General features: G+C 46.5%; 1 protein-coding gene across 6 annotated transcripts in view; it reads left to right on the top strand.

The window, feature by feature from the left end:
- The window catches only part of NRP2 (neuropilin 2), a gene marked incomplete at both ends in the record, with an annotated part of 114,945 nt that overhangs the window by 71,367 nt on the left and 25,302 nt on the right, over positions 1–18,276 (top strand). For 3 of the 6 annotated variants that reach the window (XM_080688970.1, XM_080688968.1, XM_080688972.1), the window contains 3 exons: positions 11,387–11,649; positions 13,245–13,341; positions 14,466–14,486. In XM_080688970.1, the coding sequence (XP_080545096.1) occupies positions 11,387–11,649; positions 13,245–13,341; positions 14,466–14,486 (381 nt within the window). Of the gene's footprint in view, positions 1–11,386; positions 11,650–13,244; positions 13,342–14,465; positions 14,502–18,276 lie in introns of all 6 variants that reach the window. The other 3 variants (XM_080688969.1, XM_080688967.1, XM_080688971.1) reach the window with 1 other exon arrangement.

Genomic DNA, 18,276 nt, shown 5'->3' with positions numbered 1-18,276 from the left:
AGGTGGAAAGCTAGCCTGCCCCACATTCTCCAACTCTGATTCCCCTGCAAGCTTTGGAACTTCCCACCGCAGAGCAATTCTCTGTTCTTTGCCCACAAACCACCACAGTCTTTGCTCAAGACGTCAATGCACAGACTAGCGGTTCCCAGCCCTCTAGTGATTGCAACACCACTGCCTGGGAGCTGGGAGGGAGAGAGGAGGCCCAGAAGGAAGGATCAATCGAGGCCCTAGGATCCGGGCGGAGTCACCAGTGTCGTCTTCTCAGAGCCGGCACTGGCTGCCACTATCCTAGAACCTCTGGGCAACTTCCAGCTGGACATTTTTCCAAAAAGTGTCTCATTGGGAAACCTCTGGCCTTGATTCTGAGTGATCTTTCTGAGGTTGTCACAGTCTTTGGAGCCAACCAAGTGGAGGAGGGACAGAAAGGCGGCCACTCCCATAGGTGTCACACCCTTGGGTGTGTCCAGCAGAGCTGCCCAAAACCTTGGCTTCTGGAGAGGAATTGCTCTTAGTTCTTGAAACCCTGGTAAGCCTGCCCTTTGGTTTCTGAGAGCCAGATTTCGGAAGCCGGTGCTGGCTCTGTTGATAGAGAAACCTTGCCTTTAGACTGCGAACTGGGAGAAGCAAGAGTTGTGTACTGTATCCACTGCCCTTGCGTTTCCAGCGGCCTCCGGTCACAGTTCAACAGCATGCTTTCACAGATTAGAAAAAAACAAAACCTGCTCTGTAATGTTGTCTGCTTTCAGTGGTGTACACACTCTTGGGCCACCATGTACCCTGGTGGCAGGGTTGAGAGGTGCAGTATTGGGGCACGAGGGAGTGTTTTTTTCTATTCTAGAGGTACACTATAACCTCAGAGCAGAGGTACTGGCAAAAATGTACCCAAATAATGAGGAAGGGTTGATTTGGGGATATTTATTATTTTTTGCTTTCCCTATGATCTATTATAACTATATCTATTATAAATATTTAATTAGGACTTCACTTAACTGGCTTGCAAAAATTGTGACTCTTACTAACAACGCACATTGGTTCAACATGCCACTGGCTTCCCATTTTACTACACCTCCTTTGGACCTTAGGGACCCCATAAGCATTTGAGAGGAAAGGGGTTAAATCTGGAGATTTAGTAGACCCGATGTTGCCAGTGTAGAAGGGGAAAGGGCTAGGAAATAAGAGGGGGGGAGGTGCTTCCTCAGAGCAGCCTCACCCCACAGGCTGGCGGTGCCTGCTGTCCCCAGGGGAGGGTGGGACCGGTGCTAGGAGAGCACTTGGGGCTGGCCTCTGACTCAGCCAGCTCTCGGCTTCCAGGAGGGTCACAGCGTCTGGTCTAGAGAAAAACATTTTCATATTTCAAGTGTTTATCTCTTCAGCATTTGAGTGCTGGAGAGATTAGTATCTGAAGATGGCCACGGCCTCAGGCACAGGAGAGAACACTTAGCCCAGTCCCAGCCCTAATCACCCTCCTCCTCACTCACTGCAATAATGTTTAATTAATATAATGAGTCTCCTGCATGTTGGGAAAAAATACTTATTTTTATAGCCCAGCCTGGATTTTTTCATTTCATTTCCTGTCCTTTGAGACTACGTCCAATTAATTGGTGGTTTTTCCCAACCCCCATCTTTATTCGAATGGAAGGCAGGTTAGTGGGGTATGTGTTTATGAGTGTATATGTAGTGTCTCTGTGTACTCTTGTGGTCTTGTGTGTGTGAGTCTATCAGTCCATTCGTCCGTCCATGAGGGCTGTGTATAAGGTATTTCAAGTGCCTCTGCACTTGGAATAAAGGGCTGTACATATGGGTGGAGAGATCTGTTGGCCCTTATTCAGTGTCCATCTCGGCTTCTAATAATTCTGGCCTGCTCCCTTACACTTTTCTGAGCAGATTTTTCTCCAAGCGTGTCCAAGGCCAACCCTGTCCAGCCTATAAGGCCACCGGTTAGCAAGTACGTCTGGAAAAGCATAAGTCACCTCCCTTGGACCCTGGCCTGGACCGCTGGACCTCACTTCTGCCCCCTCCTCGTCCAGTCCTGAGAGCCAGCTGGGTCCATTGACCTCTGCTACTGGTTGGGAGTTCTGGTCTTTGTCCCCATTCCACTTGATTCATTACACCCTGCGGTTTGGGAGGGCTTTTCAGAGCAGGCTCACAAAGTGGGCAGAATCCCAATCCTCATCTGAATGGATGGGGACAGAAAGAAAATTAGGGCCATAAGGAGCTGCTAGGTCCAATGCTGTTTCTCCCTTAAACATGTTGGGGAGGAAAATAATTGTTTTTGTCTTCCAGAGGAATCCTTGAAGTTTGGAAGAGTGGCACTTGTAACCTGCCTCCAGGGAACAAAATCATGACCTTGTTCCCAGAGTCATTTTCCTCTCTCTTCTGATGATCTTAAGATCACTTTTCTGTATTTCCCATTTTCCTTTTGCTTACAAAACTCAAAATCGGGCTTTCAGCAGAAGATAGAATACCCTTTCTATTCGGGGTGGTCCTTTCTTCTTCTTCTAAAAAAAATGGGGCCCTGAGGGGAGCAGTTGGGAGAAAGGAAACAGCTGTGCTTGGTTAGGGGCAGGGCAAAATGCTAATGAGTTCAGGGTGGCTGGCAGCCCAGAGTCAAACCTGAAAGCCACTGTATCACCCACACTTCTCTGTGCTGCAAAGAGGAGACCATTCTCCTCTTGCAAAGAAGTGTGCCATGCTGCTCTGGCCCTTATTAGGTAGGTAAACGGTAGTAATTGAATTTCAGGAAGGAGGTGTCTCCATCAAGGGTAGAGAGAGGGAATGGGAATGGAGAAAAAAGATGGAAAAGAGAGAGGAAATCACCATGTTGAAACATCACACACAGACCGTGTGATTAGAAGTGTCTGTGGAAACTTCTTACATTCCTTAGATATTTTCTGATTTAGTTGTTTTCTCCTGTTTTCTTTCTCTTCTCCGCCCCTCCCCCTCCCTTTTCCTCCTTTTAAGTCAGCAATTAGTTCTGTTCTTTTGGCTAGCGGTAATGGTTGCTGGAGGGTGACAGGACACCCACAGGTTTCATTCCACTGTTTTGTTTTTCAAGATAGTCTTTCTAGCCACTCCGAAGGTCTTTTTTTAGCTCTCTGCTTGTGGCCCAGCTGCCTAGAGCGTGTTCATCCCAGCCCCTGGGGACTTGGTTCCAAACTCAGCGACCCCTGGTGGTGGCGGAGGAGCCTGCCCGTGTTCTCCGAGGACCCCCTTTGCCTCCTCTCTGCAGCTACAATGACAAAAGTGTCGCTCTTACTAGAGCTGGGGTATTTTCTGCAGGCATTCTCAGGGGCTTTGATCACCAGCAGAGTGTGGCAGATGATCAGATTCAGGTCTTTAAGGAAGGAGGCAAGTGCGCCTCAAGAGAACAGATACCTAGTGAGGCTGGGTTGAATACAGGAGCCGCTGGCTAATTTGAATTATTGCCAGGCGTGGTGGCGCACGCTTGTAATCCCCGCGCTTGGGAGGCTGAGACAGGAGGATTGCACAAGTTCGAAGCCAGCCTCAGCTACTTAGTGAGGCTCTCAGCAACTTAGTGAGACCCTGTTTCCAAATAATATATAAAAAAGGTCTGGGAGTATAGCCCGGAGGTAGAAAGCCTCTGGGTTCCACCCCCAGTACCACAAAAATAAATAAATAAATAAATAAATTTGAATTATTTAGCCGGGTGTGGTGGCATACGCTTGTAATCCCAGCTTTCGGGACGCTGAGACCAGAGGAGGACAGCCTTGGCTACTTAGTGAGGCCCTCTGCAACTCAGTGAGACCTGGTTTCAAAATAAAGAAAAAAAAATAGGGCAGGGGGTGTATCTCAGAGGCCAAATGCCCCCGGATTCCATCCCCAGACCCGCAAAAATATAAATAAAATAAAATAAAAATAAATTTGAATTATTTAAAATTCATACAGCTAACAGCTCAGTTCTATTGTTGCACGAGTCCTACTTAATAGTGGTCACACGGCATCGATCGGTGTGTGTACAGGACAGGTCCATCTTGGGAGTGTTGTACTGGGCAACTCTGCTCCCAAGCCTCTGGACTTCAACTTGAAAACACCTCGGGGCCTGTGCTGATGCTTTGGTTTCTTGGTTTGTTGTAAAACAAGAAGCAAGTAATTGGCAGGGGGGGGGTTTACCGTCTCTATGATCTCTTATCAGAAGTGTTCAGTGGCTATTTGGAGAGGGGAGTCATTCCATCTCACCAAGCAACCATAGTTAAGTAAGCAAGTAACATAGTATTAGGTGCTATAGGAATTATTTTTTGATCAATAAAAAATCCTAAACAAGCCAGTCATAGTGGCCCATGCCTGAAATCCTAGTACTTGGGAGGTGGAAACAGGAAGATCACAGGTTCAAAGTTAGCCTCAGCAATTTATAGAGACCTTGGTTCCAAATAACATATGCATACCCATGTTCATAGCAGCACAATTGCAATAGCCAAAATATGGAACCAACCTAGGTCTCCATCAACAGATGAATGGATTGCAAAATTATGGGAAATACACACAATGGAATTCTACTCAGCAATAAAGAACAAAATCATGCCATTCTCAAGAAGATGGAAAGACCTGGAGAACATTATATTAAGTGAGATCAGCCAAGCACAAAAAGGGAAGGGATATGTTTTCTCTAATATCCTCAAACTAGGAAGTATTAGGGATACCAGAGGGACTGCAGATAATGGAGCTGAAACCTCAGCAAAGCCAAGAAGGAAGGGTAAGGGAGGAAGAAGGCTGAGGTTCATTAATGGAAAAGCTACATGCGACTATGTGTATACATGTGACTATAATATTGTTAACCTGGACACTCAGTAGAGGGAGGGAAATGGGGAAGTGGGGGGGGACACCAAGTACTGTGTGAATATGCCATTGTCAACATGACCCACATTATGATGTGAAATTGTGCATCAATTTAAAAAAGAAAAGAGAAGAAAAATAAAATAAAATAGGGCTGGAGGTGTAGCTCAGAAATAGAATACCTCTGGGTTCAATCTCTAGTACCCAGCACACATATACAAGTCCTAAGTAAATACTAAGTAATATCAATAATAGTATTGTCATTACTGTTATTACTGTCAGGAATGAGACAAAGGACCAAACATAAAAGATACTATGCCAAGTCAACTTTATAATCCGCAAATGTGTGATATCCCTAAATGTGTTCTGTTTTATACATTGACTGGCCTTGTGAATATGACTAAGGTGTTACCTCATTTCAGTAACTTTAAATCATGAAAGTGGTTTAAAGAAAACAGACATCCAGGTGCAGTGGTGCATGCCTGTAATCCCAATACTTGGAGGGTTAGGACAGGAGGATCTCAATTTTGAGTACAGCCTCAGCAACTTAGTGAGACCCTGTTTCAAAATAAAGAATAAAATAGGACTGGGGGTATTGGCCACAGGTAGAAGTCCCCTGGGTTCCACCCCTAGTACCACACACAAAGCTAATATTCAAAGAATAATTTTCAGCTGGAATAGGAAAGAATAGAAAGAGGTCCTTCTTTCGAGAAGGTAGGAAAACATCTCTAGCCTTGTAGAAAAGACAACACTAGAGAGGAAAAGGTGGGACCCCGTTTTTCTCAGAGTCATGATTAATTGAGTTCCCCAGCAATGTGTGGATTGATAATGAAGGGCTAGCACAGTAATAATAGACTGTCTCAGTGACAAAACTCTTTGTGAAAGCTGACATACTAAGAAACAGCTCTAGGTAGTACTTGCAAAGAAAGGCCTGAAGCCCTAACATTCTGCAAAATACTCTTATCTTAAACCTTGAAAACATCCTGCTGAGTTTATCCAAAGTCAATGTTTCTCTTAACTGGTTGTTAATTCGAGAGCCTTAGCAGAGATAGACTGACCTTGGCAGGCCAGCTGAGGGGCTGACTCATGTTTTAAGTACAACCTATACTAAGAGACTCTCTCCTGCAGCACTAAATATTCTTTCAGATGGTGGTTCTAGTAGGAGGGCAAGATGCTAGCCAGGAGATGTGTGCATTGGACAGATGGTGTGTTTGGCTTTGTGATCTCCGGGAGGAGCAAGCTGGTGATTTATTTCAGGGTTTGGTAAGGTGTAGACACAATTGAATCCATTGCTGTTGGGCCAGCCACAGTCACGTGTTTGAACGAAACTTAAGCAGCGGAAGCCAGATGGGGCTGTTAATCGCCAGGTAAAATGTCATGAGACGCTTTCTAGAGACAGCAGCAGGTTGCAATGCCTGACCGACCCTGTTCTCTGCCCTGCCTCTCTGCCCTTTTGAACTCTCATTTCCATTCCCATGTGCTTGTTTTTTCTGTATCGTTGGCCATAGCAGATGTTTTGCTCAAACTCAAAGTTCAGGATCTAGCAAAATGCCTCCCAAACACGTCAGGTTCAAGAGAAGAGGGACTGTATCTCTGAGACAGTGTTTCTTCATTCTCGTTCAGCAGCAGAACCTATTTCCTTTCCATTGTCTTTCTGTTGGAAGCTATCCATTGCAGCCTCACAGTCACCAGCTATAAGAGCAAAAAGGCAGCTTACAGCAGGCAGGGCCACTTCTTAGCTGGTCAGTTGTCATTTTCAGGCAACTTTTTGACCATCCAAAGGACTTTTTCTTAAGGGCCAAGTAAATCACTAAAGAAGCCCCTGCCCCACCAGACCCACCCTTTTCTCTGATGAGTCCTCAACAACCACCATATGCTTAGAGTTTCCTGTGTACCTGGCAATGAAGGGCCACACATTGGGATATTTCAGAAGAACAATCTTCACTTGCAGCACATGTGTGATCTCAAGATCTATAAAAGAGCCAAAACATTTAAATTGGAAGGGGAAGGGGTCCATGAAGAGCTCCTCGTGCAACCAAAGCCTCTGAACAAGGGACATTTGCTGTAAGCTGTCTTTTTGCTTTTGTAGCTGGTGACTGTGAGGCTGCAATGGATAGCTTCCAACAAAAAGACAATGGAAAGGAAATAGGTTCCGCTGCTGAACAAGAATGAAGGGTTGTGTTTCCTTCAGGTCCTGGTTCTTTATGAGTGGAAATGTCTCTATGTCGGAGGAAGAACAGAACTTCTTGTTCCCTTAGGAATAGAAGGAAAGGTATCTAAATGACCTCAGGAAAATTTAAAGCTCATTTCATTGGCCTTGACAACACATTGCCCATGCGGCCTGTGGAAGCTCCTTCTCTGCAGAACTTAGAGCACAGGGCAGGCAGTGTGCTTGGGGTGGTTCAGCAGGCTTCCTCCGGGAGGCCTGCTCCAGCTGTCACTTGAGATCCCACTCTTGTTCCAGGATCATGTACCACTTTATTTTGTCTGCTGTAGATTGGCACAAGAGACATGTGGTAAAAAGTGCATGGTGGACAACTTGAGGCTGGCTGGTTTCTGGGGTTAGGACAGACCTAGGAAACCAGTCTCATTCCACAAACATTTATATTGTCCTCAAGCCAAACCATATTTCTCTTTTAGTTTTGGATTGGTCCTCCCAAGTTATTGATAGTCTTTCTACCCTTTTCTTTCCAAATAAAATAAAAGCAAGCATCATAGGCAGTATGTATAGTAATGGAAATAACTTTTATCAGCTCTTACTGTGTCCCTGTTACTGTGCAAAGCACTTTACATAGAGCATTTCATCTACTCCTTCCTACAGCCCTATGCAAGAGCTATTTTACAGATAGAAAGCTATGGCTTTAAAATGTTAGTGAAAGCTAGGCACAGTGGTGCATGCCTGTAATCCCAGTATCTGGGAGGCTGAGACAGAAGGATCACAGGTCCAAGGACAGCCTTAGCAACTTAGGGAGGCTCTCAGCAACTTATGAAGACCCTGTTTCAAATCAAAAGAATAAAAAGGGTTGTAGGTACAGCTCTGAAGTAGAATGCTCCTGGCTTCAAACCCCAGTACTAAAACAAAGTCAGCCGAGCCTTAGACCAGTATTCTAGCCTAGATGAGAAGCCTGGCAAGTTTATTCAGTCTCATCAGGGTTCAGACGCTAGGTCCACCACTCTCCCAGTGAGTTGACACATGAATGGACACATGAATTCAATACTCTGAGCCTTGGTTTCTGATTGTGTAGAGCCAGCTCTCACAGAGAAGATCGTGTAAGATAAGGTAAACAAAGCCTTCAGCACATAGTAGGCACTCAGTTTGTTCATTCTCTTCCCCTGCACTTTCTCTCCCTTTCTGTGAGTTTTTCATGGTCTATGTCATTTCTTCATGATGTCCCTGGTTCTAATCAGGTCCCTCTCGGTGACAGGCAGGGACATTCGGCAGGGACATTCTGCAGCTCAGCGTTCCCCTGACTGATGTCAACCTCTAATTCCTTAAATTTACATATCATCTTTCTTCCCTGGAGCTTATAGCACTTAGCAGACAAGTGGGCACAAATGATTTAACTAAGTGAAATCCAGAGGCCTGCTTGTCTGGAGATTCTGCAAACTAGTGGATTAGCTCAGATGTCAGCACTGAATTATGATCCTTCAGCTGCTCGTGCTTAGCACGCCACTAGCATTAACTCCCTGGTCTTGCCGTGGTCCTTTAAAGCATGCCTAGTGATTATCATCCAACTATGAGAGAGAGAGAGAGGGAGAAAGACAGAGAAAGAGAGAGAAAGAGAGAAAGAAGGGGGAGAAGAGAAGAAAGAGGAGAGAGCAGGGGGATACCGAGGGTCCCTGCAAGAGGCCCAGTGGGAAACCTCTGGCCTGATGGTCCCTGAAGTTCTAGAAACAGGATGAGTCAAGAGAACGGACCCAGCTAAAACCCAGTCAGCCCACTGCCTCACACCCTGCACACATTTTACTTCCCAAATTCTAACCGTGATGCTGCGATTCCCCTGCCACTTAAGAATGCAAATTCACACAAGTGACAGTATTTCTGCCAAGCAATTTTCAGGCGGCAAGTAGGTCTTATTTGTGAGACTGTGAAGAAAGAAGGCTGAATTAGAAGTCTCTGAAATCTGATTTCCTTTATAGATGAGGTGGGAACTCTAAGGGCTTGGAAATGACCAGGAGTATGGGTGCATCTGGGGTGGGGGGGGGGTCTCGCTGGGGCCTCAGCTGACTGGGGGCCTCCGCAGGTCACCCTGTTAGTATGAGTCCACTTCACCTTTGAAAGGAGCTGTTGGCTCCAGAGAGTGGAGGGGATTGTGAAGAGATTATCCGATTCTGAGCGATTGCCAGAGACTCTCGGGTTCTCCCTCTGTTCTTGTTCCCAATGTACAGCCTCCTCACATTCTTTATCCATGTGTTTGCCATTCACTCGTTCATTCATTCATTCATGGGAACAACATCTCTTTCAGCAGTGCCAATATATGGCGCTCTGGGTAAAGATGGAAGGAGCAGTATTAAGCCTTATGTGAGCAAATCTAGGACCTTAGCATCTACCCGCGGTGATAAGAAAGACACACGTGAAACACTGAAATTATGGCACCACGTAGTGGTTAGTTACCTGCTGAAATCCACAGAAAATGGCCTCCAGTTCATTTGAAAGCCAGGAAAACCAGTAGTATAGTCACTAAAGGCCAGAGTTATTGAGAGAAGCAGGGATTAATGTTGCATGGGCCAGAAGGATCAGAAAAGGACTGGGCAAAAGAGATGGGATAGTGGAGAAGTAGGGGTGAGGGACGAGGCATTATGGGTAAAAGAGAAAAGGCAGTAGCAGACCCCGCGGGGAAGCCAGTCTACCTCGATTCAGCCTAAATATGGAGCTCATTGCACAAAGATGAGGAAGCCCTCAGTCAAGTCTGGGCTCTGCCGTTTAACCAGCTCTCTACCGTGGACAAGTCTCTTTAACCTTTTTGAGCCTCAGGTGCAAATTAAGATTAGTAAATCCTAGCTCACAAGCATCTAGCAAGGAGGAAATGAAATACTAACGTGCTTTGTAACCTGGAAAGCATTATGCAAATATGAGTTGTAATTATTATCATTAATAGCAGTAGCAATAAGATCTGATAAAGGCAAGCATAGGTTTCAAAGATCACTGAGTGTCTGGTTACAGCAGCAGGATCTCCGCCCTCAGCCAACCCCCATAGCGTTAAAATTCTCTCCTGAAGACGGCTGCTTTTTAGGCACCTGTGCTGATTTTGGGGAGGAGGCACAAACTGGAATCCCATGTATGTATCCCAAACTGGTCTAATTTGACTTGAGGTGAAGGCAGATCCTGAAGCAATAATCTCAGAGTTGAAGATGGGGCAGGGACTTAGCAGAGTAGGCGGGCCACCCAGAAGTTGAGAGGGGAGCCATTTCTGGGGCCACCAAGGGAGGTCTACCACGAGCTCAGATGCTGTTGGCAGGATTAACAATGAGGAACCAGTGACCAGGGAGGGCAGCATTTCCCCGGGGCTCTGGAGTCCAGCCTGTCCTTCCCCAGCAAGCTCAGGATGCTCATGGTCACTGGTAAATAAGAAAACTCTGTTTCCTGCCCTCTTGCAGAGCATTAAGTCTAAGATGCCCTGATGTAGTGAGATTCTCTCTGCAAAGGCACCTTGCTGTCTGTACAGGTGGCCCCGGTGTTCCCTCACAAGGTAGATTTGCAGGTGCTGCTCTCCGTACCTATATCTGTAAGACAGGGCATCTGCTGCCTGCAGAACTCTGTCTTCCCCATTAGTGTCTGATGTATTTGAAAATCAATCACCGAAAGGGCCAGCTTCCAAACATTTGGATTGCCGAAACTTAGTTTCTCAGAGAACATGTATATTCTCTGCTAACCACATAGCCTTTGTTTATAATAATAATACCTGTATCTTTATCATTGGAGCCATGTGAGAAAGGACACTTCAGACCTCCCTGGGTGTACAAGGAAGGGAGTGGAATGTCAGGTCCCCTGAAGCAACCACCACCCCCTGTTCTGCCCAAAGTTGACACAGGCTTCTGAGTGACCATCCCTGGAGGCCGGTCATCATTTATCAGCACTGGCAGAGACAGAGGTTTAAATGTCTTCCATTTGGAAAATGCCCAAGACAAAGGGCTGAGACATAAACCACCTGGCCAGAATCACCCTACAGCCTAGCAGCCATTTCACCCCCATAAACTGTCCCCTGTAATTCAGGTCATTGGACTGTATTGGTCTTTAAGTGAGCCCTTGATGAGTAAGACATGAGTCTGTCCTCTTAGACTCTAGAGAGATAAGAGAAACCCAACCCAACTGGCCAGGGTAAGCCAGACCACAACAGGTGCTGTGTGTGAAAGAGATACAAGGAAGGCGTTAAGAAAAATGGGAGGAGGGACCCACTTGACACAAAGACTAAGGCTTCACAAAGACGCAGCATTGGAATTGAACTTGGAAAAAGTCTTAAGAACAGGACACAGAGCTTGAAGAACAAGGGCACCTAAACTCTGGTCTCAGCTTTGCCCTGCAGGGACCACAGTTGCAAACTGGTGTCCTTCCCAAGCATTTACCATGAACTTCTGTTTGGGTTTGCCTCCCCAGATGACAAGAATTTCTTGCGGCTGCAGAGCGATGCCCGGCGAGAGGGCCAGTATGGGCGGCTCATCAGCCCTCCGGTCCACCTGCCCCGCAGCCCGGTGTGCATGGAGTTCCAGTACCAAGCCACGGGCGGCCACGGGGTGGCGCTGCAGGTGGTGCGGGAAGACAACCAGGAGAGCAAGCTCCTCTGGGTCATCCGGGAGGACCAGGGCGGCGACTGGAAGCACGGGCGCATCATCTTGCCCAGCTACGACATGGAGTATCAGGTGGGGTGGGGAGGGGAGTTTGGTGGGGGGGGGGGGTCCAAGGGAATCATTGCGATCCCTTGACTTGAAATATTTCAATACTTCAGAGGGCTGTGCCCATTCATCATTAGAGGACGTGGTTAAGCGCTGCTGTTTTCATTGTGCTTCTCTGGTCACCATGGCAACTAAATGACACTCTTATTTGTTATTCAGAATGTGCCTATCTCTACACCCAGACTTGGTTCTTTGTTCCTCCTATTGCCTTTTATATTGCTGAAATCTCCTCCAACAAATGTTTCTTCTCTCCATTTTATTTTAGATCGTTATCAGGTAGGCTGACAAAGGGACACAGAAGCCAGGGAAATAAACACAAACAAGCCCTCTGCATACCAGGGAAGGGGTCTGGGGAGCCCCTAAGAATGGAGGAAGAAATGAGAATATCCTCCCAGACCTGTTCTGGGGAGTGTGAGCAGAGGGAGGGGCGCAGAGGCAGTTTGCGCTAAGGACCAGCAGACCAGACCCAGCCCTAAATAAGTGCGTCCTCTGACTGCTCCAGGAATCAAGCTCTGGTATCTCTGTCCCACGGAGCAAGAGACGGAGGCACAGATGGGCACGCGCAGCTGTAGCTGCGTCTTGGGTAGGAGTACACACACTGTGGATGAAGTGACTGAGAACCAGCCAAAGCATTAACCTGCTCCTCCCCAGACGGGGAGCAGGGGAGCAGCAACAGATGGCCGGTGAGGCAGCCAACTGCTCGCTCGGCTTGCCAGAGGACATGTGCTCGTTTGCAGAGAGAACCTGGGGAGGGCGAGAACGAGGAATTACTGGGGACCACAGAGCAGAGGGGGCTTCTGTGGGCAGCGGGCAGCCATCTCTCAAGGTGGGACGGCATCCTGAGACCCTCCCACCCCACCTGGGTTCCCACTTAACTAACCTAATACGTGTAGTATAGGTTTAGGTACCTGTTGGCATTTTTGCCTCACCCACAGACAACGAGTTTCTCTGGGCTGAGGTCTCATCATTTTAGGTTTTGTTATGTCCTTGTGCCGAGCACATAGTAGGCACTCAGTAAAGCACTGTTGAAAGGGCAAATCTCTCCCTTCTTAGATGGACCCTGAAGCAAATTAGACCAAGAAGCCATAAGGCAGTGTTACCCCCAGGAAAACCAAACGGCAGCAACCGCTGCTCCCATCACCCTCACCTGCTCGCAGCCTCTGATGTTCAGATGCCTGGATCGGGCACTTGAAAGGAAGGAACCTCAAAAACAGCCAGGAAGATTTCATCATCCCCCCTTAAAACATGCCCTGATTATGGTCACTTTAATTAATATATTCTAGTTACTGGAGAACAAATATTCATCACCTTGTTATATTTTCTTATTTCCCACGATATGTATTTGATTTGATCCAATTCTGTTTAAATTAAGATCTCTAGAGCTCTAGCCATGTGGTCAACAGATGTGTACCAGGTGGAGTAACACACACACACACACACACACACACACACACACACACACACACGTTAAGCTGCAGTGAATAGAAAATGGAAACCGAAAATCTGCACCGCTTGGACCAAGTAGCTCAGTTAACTTTGGCTCTTGTTCTTCCGGTTTCTAGATTGTGTTCGAGGGGGTGATAGGCAAAGGGCATTCAGGAGAGATCGCCATTGATGACATTCGGATCAGCACTGACGTCCCGCTGGAAAACTGCATGGGTACGTGACTACCTGTCTCATCGTGGTTCTTTTCCAATAAGACACCGAGGGCCGGGATATAAGGAGGAAGCAATGCTATTTTCATACACACTTGTTCCCGCAGGGTGGGGCGGTGTCAGTCTGAGCTGGAGGTGAGGTATGGGTGTAGTTATATCTTGGGCTGAGTTCATAGTGGGAGGGGTGAGAGATGGGGTGAAGGCTTATATCTGTGTTCCCAATCAGAAATAGACGTGCACTAAATATATGAAGGTTCAGGGTGCCAAGACCCCATCGTCAAACTCCAGTTTTTAGAAAAGAAAATGCTAGAGGATGAGAATAACTGCCAATCAGAATTACATGCTGGAAAGGTTTGATGGATTTAATGGAAGCCTTCAGCCATGAACAAAAATAGTACACGTGGTCTATAGAGCGATAACACAATTACCCGAGTAGTTCTTTTATATGAATGAGTTGCAGGGCAAATTATGGTATGTGAAGTAAGATGTAACCTTTTGCTTTAAAGCCAATACCTCTAATGCCTCAGTCCCAGAGGTATAGGATTAAACACTGCATACCAGGTGGCCAACGAGGGGAGACCATTCCCATCATCTTGATAAGCCAGCCCTCCTGTCAGGCCCCAAAGGCACCCTGACCATCTCACATCAGAGTCAAGGCATGCCCCAAACAGGAGGGAAATCCCAAGAAGGAGTAGGACCTGCTTTCCGTTGGCAGAGTGGCTGCAACAAGTCACCCAGTGCTTTTCTCGGTCCACAAGTCCCAGGCGTGTGTGTGCCTAATGATGTCAGGGCAACTGAGACCGCCCCAGTCCCCTAGGGTAACTCTCAGGCTTCGGGCATCTAAAAGTAATCCTGGCTCTGAGAAAGTAATCAGTGGTAAATGACTGATTACAATGCTTTGGGGACTCATCACTCTATGAAGGACTTTTTGTTCCAAAGCCATTTTGAGACTCCTCTCCTCCACCCCAACCCAGTGATGATGATATGTGAGACCTAGAATATGTGGAGGGCATGGGGCACATTCCATAGAATCTTACCAGTAAGTCTCATGGAAGTCATCATTGTTATGTTCATCCAATTATTTCTTCCCTTTTGCTAACTCAAAAAAATTGTGTTTGTTTGTTTCAGAACCCATCTCAGCCTTTGCAGGTGAGAATTTTAAAGGTAAACAGAATATTTTTTCTTTTCTTCCTCTGCATGCCTTTTCCTACCCCCATGTGATGTGGATGGTGGTGGTAGCGGGTGGGGGGTTAACTCCCCAACTTGACAAAGCTGGCAAGAGAAAACAGATACTGCACCTTCTCACCACCAGATGGCGCAAGAAACACCTGTAGATGTGAGGATTGAGATCCTCACTGTCTCTTGTTTAATTAAAGTTTAGAAACCTATAATAGAGACAAATAGGTTACAGATAAACCTTTCAGCCTTGCATTGTCCAACGGGGAGCAATGAGGCTGAAAATGCAGGAGTCTGAGAAAGGGAAGGCTGTGGGAAGACAGAACTAAGAGGGGGAAAAAATTTGTAGTAAATTAAAAGTGAAATGAGGTGGCAATGATTTATCTTAGCCTGAAGATGGTTTCTTTCCAGCTCCAGGGTACCAAGGCAGCAGTCTCAATTAACCCTCGGTGAGATGCAGTGGCAGGCAGGCTTGTAAAAGAAGAACGATGGGGAAAGACAAGGAGGGTAGTCAGGAACGGGAAAGTCGCCGGATTCTGGGGCTGATGTCTCGTAAGGGGACCAAGGGGGCACGTGGGTAATAGAGTTAAATTCAGGACTGAAAAACAAGAAGGGGCATTTTTCTCCCTAAGAAAGTAAATAGAGTGCAGAGGGGGAAAAAAAGACAAATTTGGGATGCTTGTCTCATCTAGGGTTAAACAAAAAAGGCCTCTGATCTTGGACGGTTGGTTATGTTTGTGTTTTTACCGCAGTGGGGTCTGTGTTTTCCCTCTTTGCCATCCAGCTGGTTGACACTGTTGACGTTTCCCAGGTTTCTAGTGTTCAACACTCAGCAGCCTCCCTAAGTGACTCTCCACAGTTAGCCCCAGTAGGAAAGCACCCAGGGAGACGCTGACCCCCAGGAGTCTTCAGCACCTATCTGGGGCATGCAGTTTGAGGGCTGCCTTACCCTTTGTGTTTGTACTGGCCAGGCTTAACCCTATAGGTGGCAGCATTTTAGAGATCGGGACAGCCATTTTTATATCCCATGTCTAGACTTGTTATCTTCACTCTCATTAATCTGTCCAGCTCCTGGCTAGAAAGAGATGAATTCCTAGTTTGCCACCTAGATGTGTTCCCGGACTCCAAATCATCTCGCCTAATGTCCTACTCATTACCCACAGCTCTGAGGCAGTGGATGAAGGGGGAAAGTGTTTCCTTCCTCGATTACAGGCTTACATAGATCACATTTCTTGCTCACTAACCCTTCCTCGCCTCCCCCAAACTTCATGCTGCTCCCCATTCCACATTTTAAAGTATTAAGAGTGTATGTACGCATACATTTGCACGCTCAGGGTGTGAGATTATGTGGACACAGTATTGGAACAAAAGCTGAGTTTCGACCTGAACCACTTGGATTACAGTTGAATTCAAGTTCTAACCTTCAGGACCCAAGGTAACACTGGTATCGGGGAAGTGAAGGCTACGTGTGTTGTTTCACCTCTCTTTGGGTTGTCCAGACTCAAAGCTCCCAGAGAAGTGGTTCAAGACGTGCTGGCAACTGCCAGATATTCTGTGTGTGCACCAGGTCAGGGCGAAGGGCTTTGCTTCCGTAAGAGAATAAGCAATGCAGGCACCTCTGCTTTCCTCAAAGCCATGGGTACTGTGAGGCTATACAGCCCAGTTGTACTTGCTTGTGAAAAATAATATCAATAAAATCTCATCTGAGCAGCTGTGCTCCTTTAGCTAAAATAAACACAGCACTTAGTGGGTTGGAGGTAAGAGTTTTCAGTGTGCTCCCAATGGGCTGTTTTGGGGATTACTCAGAGGCAAGGGGTCACTTGTGGATGGTCCCATGGATGCTGTCGTGGAAGACAGTGAGCATCTTTGGCAGGAGGCCATCAAGTGTTGGAGAGCAGAGACTTGGCCATGGAGCGCAGAATCAAGAGCAGAATGGGACTGAGAAGGGACTTCTTTTGTATCACATTGGCACATTATACATAGAGTTCCCAGCTGGTAGCCAGAAGACCGAGGGCTAGGAGGTCACTTCCTTTGGGCCAAGAGCTGTTTGACTTCAGGATGCCTTTCTGTGTTTTTACCCATGCAAACTGTTCCATTTGGGAGAGGAAAGAGGAATGTGTGTTCCATCTAATCTAGTGACCTGCATTCTGCTCCTCTCATGGGCAGGACAAAAACATGGCCTTTTCATTCAAAAAAAAGGTGAATAAAGAGAAATCAGGTTGAGCAGGCAATGTATGAAGAGTTGACATTGAAACAACATTTAAATTGTTAGTTTTTTTTAGTTGGGGTTGTTTTTCTTTTCCATTATAAATTAACCATGTGACCGAAATAATCTCACTCATTAGAGAGATAAATGTGTACTTGGTAAATCCTTAGAGAATTGTGATAAAAGTGGCCTCTGGACCTGGGCTTATTAGGTATTCTTAATCTTTCATATTTGAAGTGTCTTTTATATTCTGCCTCCGATTTCGTATTGTGCCACATTGTCTTTTTATTCTAATCGCCCTGTGCATTCTGCTTCTTGTATACACTTAGTTTGTGTACCAGGGTGTGTTAGTACTAAAGAGAAGCCAGGAAGAAAAGAGAACTGTAGAGAAAGGAGAGGGAGAAGGGAAAATGAATAGAGTGTGTTGTCATGCGATTTAAAAAAAAAATCAGTGTTGTTATGAGTCACATCTTACACAATGCAGCCTGGGTACGCTTTCTTTTCTTTTCTTCCTATTTTTTTTTATAAGCAATGGCTATAACTATGGTGCTGTCATGCATCTTTCACTAATATTTCAGCCTTAGGTGGAAAACTGTATAAAAGAAAAGGGGAAAAAAAGGACTGCAAAGTGGTGAGATTAAAGGGAGGGGTTGTTTCCTCTTACCCAGTTTTTTTTTTTCAATAAAAGAAAAAAGAATAAGAGAGAAGCCAGTAAAAATATATAAAGCCCATAACCACAGCTGTGTAGTTGTTGACCAGGTGGCTATCTTTAGCATCTCGTGGTGGAAACTAGGGAGGCTGTGAGCTTTGAGCACAGCAGGAGCAGAGAGACCTGGATCTGTGCTCTACCTGTAGAGAACCCATGGAAATGGAGATGGGGTGCACCGTGAAGGTGGCCCCTCAAGTGGAGGGCTGAGAACTGCTGTCTTAGACTAATAAATGCTGAATGCAACCTCCATAACCACTGTTAATGGCTTCGAATGTAGGCTTATGTCTCAGACCATTTCTGAGGGTACTGTGCCCCACCTTTGAGGTTTCACCGGGTGCCTTTCATCTAGATAGAACCAGGAGAAAAAGAATATCAAAGGCTGTCTCATGGTCACAGAGGGGAGCTGTCCTAAGAGAGAGTCATTTGGGGGCAATGCCAGTGCTGGCTGGCATCTGACTTGGGCTCAGGGTCTGAGTTCTGTTTATTTGGTACCTACGAGCCAATCTCAACCATCTTATATTCCCACCTCTCTTTCCACCTGCAGCCTCACCCTCTATTACCTGACTTTCAGAGGCTTTGCAAACAGTGCAACATCCCCATCCCAGGACACAGGACCACAGTCTGCCTTTCGCCTCCCATTCCCTTTTCCCCACAATCTCCCCTAGAAGCACTTCTGAGACGCAGAGAGGGTTAAATGGTGCTCTCACTCACACATAATTCTCTGATGAAAGGCAGAGAAGTATTCCTAAACTCTGCCAGGGTTCCAATAGGCAGCTGTGGGGTGTGAATCCTTCCCACCCCCACCCCAGCCTCCAGCTGCCACATCAAGGCGAGGTGTTGCTGAGCAG

Source organism: Muscardinus avellanarius, assembly GCF_963383645.1.
Source record: "Muscardinus avellanarius genome assembly, chromosome: 2".
NCBI lineage: Eukaryota > Metazoa > Chordata > Mammalia > Rodentia > Gliridae > Muscardinus > Muscardinus avellanarius.
Note: the sequence above shows the minus strand (reverse complement) of the source record. Positions and strands in the feature narration are given on the sequence as shown.